This window comes from Benincasa hispida, chromosome 2 (assembly GCF_009727055.1).
Source record: "Benincasa hispida cultivar B227 chromosome 2, ASM972705v1, whole genome shotgun sequence".
Lineage (NCBI taxonomy): Eukaryota > Viridiplantae > Streptophyta > Magnoliopsida > Cucurbitales > Cucurbitaceae > Benincasa > Benincasa hispida.
In genome coordinates, this window is record NC_052350.1 from 47,816,765 (window position 1) to 47,828,915 (window position 12,151).

At 31.5% G+C, this 12,151-nt stretch overlaps 1 protein-coding gene across 1 annotated transcript; it reads left to right on the forward strand.

The window, feature by feature from the left end:
* Positions 1–236: 236 nt before the first annotated feature.
* Positions 237–4,149, forward strand: LOC120071857. The gene is made up of 7 exons (XM_039024259.1): positions 237–626; positions 969–1,465; positions 1,883–1,980; positions 2,090–2,114; positions 3,229–3,349; positions 3,436–3,570; positions 3,700–4,149. The coding sequence occupies exons 2-7, from the start codon at positions 1,003–1,005 to the stop codon at positions 3,905–3,907; spliced, it is 1,050 nt and encodes a 349-aa protein (XP_038880187.1). The 5' UTR covers positions 237–626; positions 969–1,002; the 3' UTR covers positions 3,908–4,149.
* Positions 4,150–12,151: the final 8,002 nt, after the last annotated feature.

Below are 12,151 nucleotides of genomic sequence, written 5' to 3' on the forward strand. Positions count from 1 at the left end.
AAATAAATAAAATTTTAATATATAAAAAAATGTCAAACAATTTATAGAAATAATAAATAAAAAAAAAACTAATGGATACAAATAGACCTATCCATCTCCATAAAAAATATTAAAATTTTATTATTTTGTATAAATAATTTTCTTATTTCTCAATTTTTGAAAACCTCAATTCAAATTTAAATTTTTTTAGGAAGAAAATTACGTGTATAAATTTATACACCTTTACCTTGCAAATTTAAGGTTACTTTGCTTTTTCCACAACTTCTTCATGAAAATGAGATTCCAAATGGTTGAAGAAGAAGGAACTAAAGATCAAAATCCCTGATTTTTCGAATGGAAAAATCAATAAATTCATCAACTTTTTGGTTGTGGGGACTGCACCGACGCCTTGATTTTGCATTTCTTCAAACTCCATCCCTTTTCTTCTTCAATTTGTTGATTCACGAAATATGTTTATATAAAGGAAACAATCCATTGTTTCAGCTCAAGAATCACAACCCCGGATTTTCCTAGTTTGAGTTTAAACACCCAATTTCCCTTCCATTTACTTCATTCCCCAATTAGGGTTCCAAGTTTTGATTCTTTTCAATCATCACTTTCTCCAGCTTCATTGATACTTGATTCAGGTTCGCCTTTGGCTTTTTTTTTTTATTTTTTTTTTATTTTTTGCGGAATCATTATTTAGTTAGAGGCTGTATTCATTTGATTCTTTCTTTCTATTCTTGATTTTGATTTAACTGTATGTGGATTTCTGTGCGTGATTTCGTGATTTCCAGGCTGAAGTGATCGAATTGTTTCGTTTCGTCATTTAATTTCATTAAGGATTTGTCGTTTTTTTTTTTTTTTTGGTTGTTGTTATAATTAAATTGTTAAATATTATTTGTTGTTTTTGTTTCTTCCGCTTTTTGTTGTTTTAGGGTTTTTACAACATGTTTTTCTAATTGTTTATTGTTGTTGTGGCGGTGGAGGAATGTGAGATTCGATTCATCTTTGAAGAAATTTATGATAAATCGTCGACGCTCCTTCAATCAAATACTGTACTATGTTCGATTTCCTTTAATGGCGGCTCAGTCATTGACGCGAAATCTTCGATCGTCTCATTTTCATATGCAATCGCATCGGCCTTCTCAACCATTGCTATTTGAACGGTGTTGTGGATTACCCATTACTGGAGAGCTCGTTCTTCGTAGTTTTCCAGGAAATAGATGCACTCGATTTGGTCTCAAAGCTTGTGTTCAATCCCCTAAAGATAATTATAGTAACGGCTCGTTGGGGATCAATGCTAAGGGCCCAACATTTGTTCGTCGTTCACAGCTGCTTAACAATGTCGATATTGATTTAGTTGATGGAATTGATCGCAGATATTCTACTACTGTTCATGAGGAGCCCCAATGGGGAAATCCTTTAACGTTCCATGACTTCTCTTCCAGGGACAAACTTGTTGTTGCTGTTGACATCGATGAGGGTTTGTGTTTTTCTTTCATCTTCAATTTCTTTATCTCTTTTCTTGGATTTTCATTTCTGTTTCTCTGATTTTCTCCACTGTAAAGCTGCTTCATCTTCTTCAATTCTCTGTTTACAAGTGGGTTTGATTCATGTGACAGGGACAGGAAAAATCCAGTTGAGACTTAGATAATTACTAAATCCATGGAATTGTTGACTTAGATTAATTAATTAATTTATTCATTGACGACTTAGATAATTATATTTGAGTAAAACACTACATTAGCTAATGACTTTTGACCATTGCATGTGCTATGATGGCTACTTACTCTCGCCTGTACTTGATTTGAGCTGAGAATTTGGTTTATGCTAACCAGTTATTGCACATGATTATTCTCTTAGTTCTCTGATCGAATGCTTGTTTATTTTTGTTGTGTAGTTTTGGGAAACTTTGTCTCGGCTCTTAACAAATTTGTTGCTGATCGTTATTCTTCAAATCATTCAGTTTCTGAGTATCATGTCTATGAATTCTTCAGGGTATGATTATGTTAATTTGTCTTATTTGTTGGGGTTTCCTTTTGATTATTAACGTCTGGGAATCGTCTAATATGCATCAGTTTGATTTAGATTTTCTTTTCTGTATCAGATATGGAACTGCTCTCGTGATGAAGGTACAACTTTTGGGGATTGACTTTTAATCTATTGTCATCTGTATCAAGATGGCTTTATAATTATATAATGCTTATTGTTTTTCCTTGATGGAGTCGTGCGTTTGACTGATTGATGGTTGCATGTGGTTCTGAGGTCTTTATTTATATTTTTCTTTTTGAAACTATTTTTTTTACTATTTCCAAACTTTCCATGTTGAATAAGTCTGGAATTATAGGTTTGCTGGCACCACATTTTGTATTAGGCAGCATAAGCGTCAAGTGGTTGGTTTCATGACCTTTTCTTAGTTGAATAATTGGACCCTCCATTTTTTTTTTATGTCTTTGAGTTTGCACTTTTAGTATTCTTACATTTGTGTTAGTGCATGTGTGTTACAAAATAGTATCCTGTAATTTGTTCTTGATGTTTATCTTCAAAAAATATACTCAGGAAACTTGCTGACTTTTTATTGAGAATTTCAAAAGCCCAATGGTTTGAGGTCATGTTTTCAATATGTTCATAGAATGAGTCTTCTTTTGGGTTATATGGCTAATAGAAAAGGTATCTGTATACTATACCAGTGGCTTTTGAACATTTTTGCTTATGCTTCAACGCTTTTGTCTAATATTGGCTATTGAATTTGGCTTTTGCACCTTGTGCTTTTAGAAAACACTTTTGAGAACTTTCTGTGAAACAATCTTAAACTTTTTCTCAATTGTGGTCTCTTTGAGTGAAGGTGTAAAATGAATGATTTGCGATTGTAGAAACTGTCGCAAAGGAACTTGAAACTATTTAAAAGGTACACTTTGGAAGGTTCATGGAAATGGATTTTTTTTTGTTACGAGGAGCTCAAAGACTTTTTAAGTTAGTTAATCTTGCGATCTACAAAATTCAGGCTCAAAATTGTATGACAGTTCTTATGTTAATATATTGGCACTTCCTTTGTAAATTTACACTTCTTTGAGTAACTTTGCAGTCTATAATGAAATACGATGTATGATTTTTACGCATGGAGAACTTTGGATTGATTTAAATTTTATCTTCACGCTCTTGAAGCTGTTCATGGGATATTTTCTGTCCATGGAAAATCTGTCTCAACTTGGTTGGTTGATTGATTCTGGTTTCTCTTCTTTCCAGCTAATATTCGAGTTCACGAGTTCTTCAAGACACCATATTTCAAGACTGGAATCTGGCCTATACCCGGAGCGCAGAGCACACTCCTCAAGTTATCGAGATTCTGTCACCTTTCAGTCGTAACGTATGTATAGCTACATTGAATCATTTTGATACGGTACCAATTCCTTCCTATAGACGATCAACTGGTCTCATTTGAACTAATTTTAGGTCTCGACAAAATGCAATCAAAGAACACACACTTGAGTGGATCGAGAAGCACTATCCAGGGCTGTTTCAAGAGATTCACTTTGGAAACCACTTTGCTCTTGATGGAGAATCCAAATCAAAGGCAGAAATATGCAAGTATGTCGCGCTTTTATAATTTATTTTCTCATCCAACCGCACCCTAATCGAATCGTCTATTCAAGTAAAACAATTATTGATGGGTTGCTTTAAAATCTTTGTCCCATCGTGGACGATCGCACCGGGCAGGTCCTTGGGAGCAAGAGTGCTAATTGATGATAACCCAAGATATGCAATCGAATGCGCTGAAGCAGGGATTCGAGTTTTACTTTTCGACTATGAGAATTCATATCCATGGTGCAAGACTGAAACTGAGGATCTGCCTCCCTTAGTAACTAAAGTTCACAATTGGGAAGAAGTGGAGAAGCAATTAGCTTCTTGTGTTCATTCTTCTTAAAGCAATTAGTTTTTAGCAAAATAGAAATGCTGTTTTATTTACTAATATGAAATGTGGGATTTTGTGGGTTGGAGGTAGTAGGAACTAGGAATACTGATGATGCAATTGTTTAGGGTTTAGTATTAAGCCCAACTTTCATTATCCCATTATTTAATTTCCTCACTTTTATTACAAAGTGAGTAATATCTCTCATTTTGTCTACTCAATCAGCAGTTTATTCAAGACTAGAATTCAAATTGAAATTGACGTTTCTGCCCTGCTCCACTGCAGGGACAGTACATGAAAATACTAAGTATCACGGTTTTGTACGTGTTGGTGTATCGGTTTTCATGAACTCCACATTATAATAATTTAACATTTATTTGGAAAAGGCTTATATTTTCAAGTAATTAGATTATCACTCGTTTGATTATGTACAAGAATGTGTCTAATAATAACATGATTAGGATCAATAAGGATAAGGACTTGCAATAGTCCTTGTAATAGTGTTTGTCCATTACCTCGTTATCATGGATTCAACAAATAGGATGATAACCTCAAAAAGATCCAACAATGTACAAGTAACAAGAAGGAACTTAAATTTATGGATTTGATTGACTTTAATGTTCTATCTCTAGGGGGTTCTATTTTTATTTTATTTTTTTTTTTAAATGAAGTTTGTAAATCAATTTTCAATTTAGAACGGTTCGATGGAATAGAAAGTCTAGAGTATGCAAGGTTTATTTATGTAATGTCACCTACAAATTTATTGACGATCGATCGTAAACAAGCTATGTCTTTCATCATATGTGAATGTATTAAATATGTTGTAAGCATTAACAATAAAATTCAGTGCCAGCCTTGTGATGATGTGTTTAACTACACGATGAGGAAACCTAGTGATAATATTAATGTGAGTTATGACAAAAGTATGGAAGGGCTGGGAGCTAGTTTTGATTCTTGAACTATCGCTAAGCTTCGTACACCCTCATTCCTACATTGCAAATGCGTTAATCGAGAAAAATTCAGATAAAAGTTTCTTTTATGCACATATCCACTATCCAGTACGGAAATGGTAAAAAATAAAGTGTTTAAGTTTTTACCTTATAAAATTAGCATTTTTTTTTAATATTCGTCATCTCGAACGAGATCGACTATAAGATTTTAGTTAAAAAAAATAAACTTTTTCCAACTTATCGATTGTTTGGGGTTTTTTTTAGTACATCTCGCTAGATTATACACCAAGATTATGCACATCTCAATGTTAATCTCGGATAAAATAACACCGAGATTCTATATATTTGAGCTCTCGATGAAATCTCGAACATAATTAACACCGAAATTCATATATTCTCAGTAGAAACTCGTATAGGATTAATATATATCCTGAGTATAATCTTACCCAATTTTTCGAAAATTTTGATCTTTTACAAAATTTAAAAATGTTTAATCAATTTGGAAAATCTATTTTGATGATTGAAAAATCCATTTGAAATTTTGGAAATTTATATAATTGTGAAAACATAAATTATGCTAAATATTTGAAAAATTACATAATAATTTGATACAATATTTAGTAAACATAACCGATTTGGAGAAAATTTGAAAATAGTATAAAATTTGATATAAGATTCGGAAAAATTACATAAAAAATAGCAAATGACAGTGTAATCAACCGAGATGTATCGAGAACACCCAAAAAAATCTATAAAAGTTAGAAAAACTGGATTTTTTAATTAATTCTCGGTAGTCGATCATGCCCAAGATGGACCGAGAAAAACTATTTTACGAGTTTTCAAAAAAGCATGCTAGTTTTGTAAGGTGAAAACCTAAACGTGTTATTTCTAACAATTTCCTTGATAACTTGTATTTTTATTTTTTTATTTTTTTTTAAAAAAAAAGCATAATTGTATTATTTTTCACACATGGTGGTTGTTTTTTAATCCCACAAATTATGGACTTAAAATCTAAAATGATTTATTGATATTTAATCAACGGTACCTTTTGTGGCTTTAGATTCACTCCCATGATCCTTGAGGCTTGAGCACATAGAGAATCGGGTCTTTCGAAAACATGCTGAAAATAGGAGGGTGTGATGTTGATTTTGTTGGACAATTTGATTATTTATTTCCACGCTTGGGGCACGTGTTTTTGAAGTTTGTGGCTACATGATCGTTTGGATTTGTATTTGTAATCGTAATAAATGATTATGAGAAAATCTTAACTTGTAAAATAAATTATTTATTCAAATGCTAGATGTTAGATATTGTATTAAATTTGTCTTAGTTTAAGCTTTTTTGTCAATTGATGTTTCCTCTTTAATGAATATTCGTTTCCACTTGTTGGACTTTCTTCATATTTCAAACCCACAATGGGTGATTTAAGACTAGAATCACTTTTAAATTTTAGGTCCTATTTGATAACTATTTTATTTTTTGTTTTTGGTTTTTGAAAATCAAGTCTATTTCCCCCTCATTTCTTATTATGATTTGCATATTTCTTAAGTACAATGGTTGAATTCTTAGTCAAATTCTAAAAGCAAAAGCAAGTTTTTAAAAGCTACTTTTTTTTTTAAAATTTTCAAATTTTGCCTTTGATTGTAAACTATTGGTAAAAAGAAGAAGAAATTTGGGAGTAGAAGTAGTGTCTATAGGTTTAATTTTCAAAAATAAAAACAAAAAACTAAAGCCCCGTTTAGTAGTCATTTGGTTATTTATTTTTGTTTTAGAAGTTTAAGTCTATTTCATTCACATTTCTTACAATGATTTGAATCTTTTTTAAGTGCAATGGTTGAATTCTTAGTCAAATTCTAAAAACAATTTTTTTTTTTTTAAAAAGCTGTTTTTTTTAGTTCTCAAAATTTAGTTTGGTTTTTTAAACCATCGGTAAAAAATAGATAACAAAAAAATAAATTTGGAAGTAGAAGTAGTATTCACATGCTTAATTTTTAAAAACAAAAAACAAAAAATAAAATGGTTACCAAACAGTAGGGGTGGTCATTCAAACCGTAAAAATCGAACTGTTTTTAAAAATAGAAATGAATCAAACCGAAAACTCAGTGAAACAGAAAAATGCAGTTCGGTCCGGTTTGAAGAAATTTTGAAACCGAATTAATTCGGTTCGGTTCGGTTTCACTTTCAAAAACCGAATTTGAAACCGAATCGAACCTTTTTTAACTAATATATAATTTTTTTTAAAAAAAGAGTAAAACCGAATTTAAAACCGAACCGAACTGAACCGTTTTTAGTTAAAAAAGAATATAACATAGATTTTTTAAAAATACCAAAACCGAATTTGAAACCAAAACGAACCTTATATATACAGTTCAGTTCGGTTTGGTTTCAAATTTTAAAAAATTCGGTTCGGTTCGGTTTAGTTACCAAACCGAACCGAATCGAACCATTTCCACCCCTACCAAACAGGACTTAAATGGTTGTCAAATGGATCCTTAACTAATATGTAAAAGTTCATAAATTCTAGCTTTTAACCAAACCGAACCGAATTGAACCATTTCCATCCCTACCAAACAAGACTTAAATCTAATGTGTAAAATCTCATAAATTCTAGCTTTTAAATTTGATTTTTCCTACAACTATGTTACCTTCTTAATCGTTTAAGTAGATATCTTATAATAATATCCTTTAAAAATAATATATTTCATCACATCTATTTCTAAAATTTAACCATTCAATATTTTTATAACAATTATTTTCTTTAAACTTTTATCAAATGATTTAACTTAAACAAAATTAGAGAAGATTCAAATCATATATAATTTTAAATAAAAATATTACAATAAATAATAAATTAATTATCCATCTGATAACAATTGAAATAATAAGCAACTTTGGTCCATATAACTAAATTACACTAATATAGTGTTAACTTATCAAACATCGCAATTGGTTTATTCTAATCTAAAATTAAAATTTATCAAACAATATTTTATTTTTGTTTGCAACTATTTTTTTTTAGAAACAAAACTACTAGCAATTATTTTAAAAACTACAACAATCTCAAATAAAGACTTAATTGATTCAATTGAGTGTTTATCCCCAGGTGGTTTGAACAGGACCTTTAATATTAATATTGTTGTTTTGAAAACTTATTAAAGAAATATTGTTGTTTTGAAACTTATTAGAGAAATATTGTTGTTTTGGGATTTCAAGACTAGAAGTCGAGGGTTAAGATTCGACTAATGTAGAGGTCGAACGTTGAGAACTCGACAAACAAAGAAAAACTTGGAAACAATACGTAAACTAGGGTTGTCGAGGGTTGAAGTTTCGACATACAGCAATACAGTGAAACTTCAACCCTCGACAAGGAAAAGAAAATCTCGCTAATTTTGTGATGAGGATTTCACTCTAGAAGGGAATCTCACTAATTTTGTATATTAGGTTGTCGAAGGTTGAATGTTCTAACATACATAAGTCGAAACTTCAACCTTCGACAAGGAAGATAAGTGGTGAAGCAGATTGTAAGAGAGCGAGATTGTAGAAGAGAGCGAGATTAAAAGCGAGATTGTAAAAGAGAGCGATAATTAAAAAAGCGAGATTGTAGGAGAGAGCGAGATTGTGAGCGAGAGCGAAATTGAGTCTGCCACATAGATAATAAACGGTCAACCAGTCAGCTGACGTGGTCTGCTACATGGAAATCGTCTTCACGTTATTTACTTTCCATAAGTCTGAAAAAGTGCATAATTTCATGAGCTCACAGATGATACAGAGCGAGGAAACCGTTATAAGATATGCACGAGCATATATATTACAAATGAGGGTGGAAGTCTGTTTTCAGATAAATCAAGTCATTTTGTTCACTTGATGTTCCTGCCACTGTTAGCTACCTCCATGATACGGGGCGGTATTCGTGGGGTAGAGGCATGCTTGGCATGGTTGTATAGACAACTATGCAAAACAATAAGACTTGAGGTTCGAGAGATAGTTGGGCCTCTCACACTTTTGCAACTATGGGCTTAGGAGCGATTTCCAACAATAGCTCCACAGCTACATCATGTTAATGATGCTCAGTTAGTTGACGAGCCTACGGTTCTCGGTATGTTGTTTTAATTCAATTTAATTTTTATATCACTGATCTAGTTAATTTAAATTCTAAATTATCAATTTAAAATTTTAGGTGGAGAGATAAAATTTTGTGGACTAGGACAACCACACATGTAGTTAACCAATATAGATACATGTTTGATCTGCTTCAACTGAACAGGTACATTACACTAAACCTAATTGATTATTTTATTCACATTTTTTATTGTATTTGTCTTTAATATTCTCTAATATAATATTTTTGTGTTTCAGGTTATTTGGGAGCCGTACAAATTATTATGCATACTTTGCCTAATTTTTATACGAATGATCAAAACATATGGCAGACGATGAGTCCTCTCATATGTTTTCACATTGGTGAGTGGCATCTTTTGACAGGGTGATGAGACAATTCGGTTTTCAGCAGGATGTCCCATCGCCTTGTAATACTAAACGTACTGCATTGATATTGACCTAAGGACTAGAGATTGGTCGAAAAAGTTGTACATTTGGTAGTGCGATGCACTATCGTGCAAGGTTTATTGCAGTGGGGTTGCTCTTGAACAGTTTGACATAGATGTCACTCCAGAATATTCATTGTATGATATATATATCACAAGGCGCTATGTCACTCGTCCGAGAGCAGCTGTGGGTCATCTGGTAAATGAATGAATATTATCTAATTATTTTTAATTTAAATTTATTTTTAAATATTGTCTAATTGTTTTATAATTCACAGAGATCGAACAACAGTAGACTCCGTGAGGTTGCGAATGATCTGAACCAAGTTCTTGCATATGTAGTGACAACCAAATACTATATAAGAAATTCATTATATGTACATATACCTATTGTTCCTCTACCAGCTTCTAGACATAGAGGACCTATCGGGAAGAGGAGAGTTTGATGAGGTTACAATAATGTGAAAGAGTTGCCCTCTGTGATGCAAGACGCAGAGTCAAATTGATTATGTTAGTCCGATGATGATGATGCCAGCATTTGGTTTAGGACATTATGACTGAGAGGCTGGTCCTTTGTCTTTATACGTGCATGGACATGGTCGGGGTCGTGGAGAGCATAATGAATATTTTATTATGAGCGCCTGCAGAGGTACCAAAGCAATATAACCCGAGTAACCACAAGTTTCGAAGTCGACGACGACAACCAACTTGAAATCAACGACATCTGCCTTGTGGGACACATTGATTTTTTAAATTATTTTTATATAAATGAGATATTTAATTTACATTTTTTTTATGAGTTATTATTATTTTTTAATTTATTCTTTTTAGAGTTTAAATAAAATAATAAAATATTTTTAGAAATTGTTTTTATAAAATGGAATTTTTTAAAAAAAAAAAAAGAAAAAAGAAAGGAAGAAAGAAAGAAGAAGGTGGAATGTAATAATTAAAAAAGAAAAAAAGAAAAAAGAAAAATATATACGGTATTCTCGCTCTCTATCAAAATCTCGCTATTTCGCTCTCGCTCTCGCTCAAAATCTCTCTCTCACTCTCGCTCTCGTTCTCGCTCAAAATCTCACTCTCGCTCTCTCAAACTCTCACTCTCTCAAAATCTCGCTCTCTCTCATAATCTCGCTCTCGAATTTGATTGGGAAGTTCAGTGGCAAAAAGAAAGAGATTCATTAGCTCGTTATTTAGTCAGACTTGCTGAGATGACAGAATCTGTAAAAATTATTCAACAAGCTTTGGAAGGAATTCCAGGTGGACCTTATGAAAATTTAGAAATAGGATCTTTTGATAGAGGAAGGTTTCCGGAATGATAATTAAACAGACTCAATAATAATGTTAGGAAGGGCAAGGTCGAGGATTCAAAGTTCGACGTACAAATGAAAGGAAGGTCGAAGGTCGAATTTTGAACCCTCGACTTATTTTTTTAAAAAAAAAACAATATTTTTACAAATAGTTTGAAAACAACAATATTTTCCTGAATAGTTTCTAAAAGAACAATATCCTTTTAATTTTTTCGTTTTGAACAAAGATACGTTTTCTAAATATTTATACATAGAGATACCTTGTAAGTCATTAAATGTTTGGTTTTCATTTTACTCGAATATAGTTTGTGAGGGCATAATTTTGCAATTTGGCATTTTCAGATGATAGAAGAAAAAAAATATAATGACATTTCCATTTTTCTCTAATCAATTAGACAACTTCTAGAATCATTTTCAAATCTTGTCTTATGTCCTATAAATCTCTTGGTTTATAGAATTTGATAGAGTTGTGAGAATATTTGTTTTAAATCAATTGCTTAATATTACTTTGCTATTTTGATCAAGAATATTTTAGACATTTATTAGATCCGAATTTAATTTTTTTAATATTACTTGGTTATTTTACGACATTAAAAAAATATCGTTGATTAGCTAGAACGAACAAAGTGGGAATGTATCGATTAAATTCATGGATTCTCAAGTTTGTATCAAAGACAAATAGGAATTGATTGAGAGGATGGAATGTAATTAGAATTATTAGAAATCATAAAGGTGTTGGAATGAGTGAGAAATCAAGAGTAGAATGAAATAAGATCGTGAATCGTGAAAACAGTGAGAACGAGGATTGAATTGGAAATTATGAGAACATAATAAATTTATTATTACAAATTTGATCTAAAATGCTCAATCCAAACATGAACTTTAGAATATATTACATTACGAACTCATTCCATTACGAGTAATTACGGGCCCCAAACAACCCTTCATTATTTTCACACTAACTAGCAACAATTTAGTTTTCATATTTTAAGTTGACAACGATAGTGTTGTTATATATATATTAGCAAAGTGAAAAATGTTGTTATTCAATATATTTTATCTTGTTAAACTCGATTTGTTGTTTCGGAAAAAGAAAAATACCTTTTTGTCCCTATTTTGGGTGTATTTTTTTATATTACTAGTTGTATGATGAAACTATCCTTAATTTTTCTACCTACATCGTTTAATCCCTCAAATAATTTATTTAATAATGAAGTATGCATCTCTTTCATCATTTGACTTTTTTAGTTTTCAGTGGAGTTCGCAGTGAAAGGAGTCGGTCAATTGAATTTATAAGCAAAGTGAAAAAGGAGAGAGACAACTTGCCATGATTTTTCTATGCAATAAAACATATAAAATGTAAAATTGTGCCTCTTGTCATAAAAATTTCTAACTCCAACCCCATCATAATTTCCTTTAAAGATGTGTTGATTGCAACCTTACCAATGAAAAGCA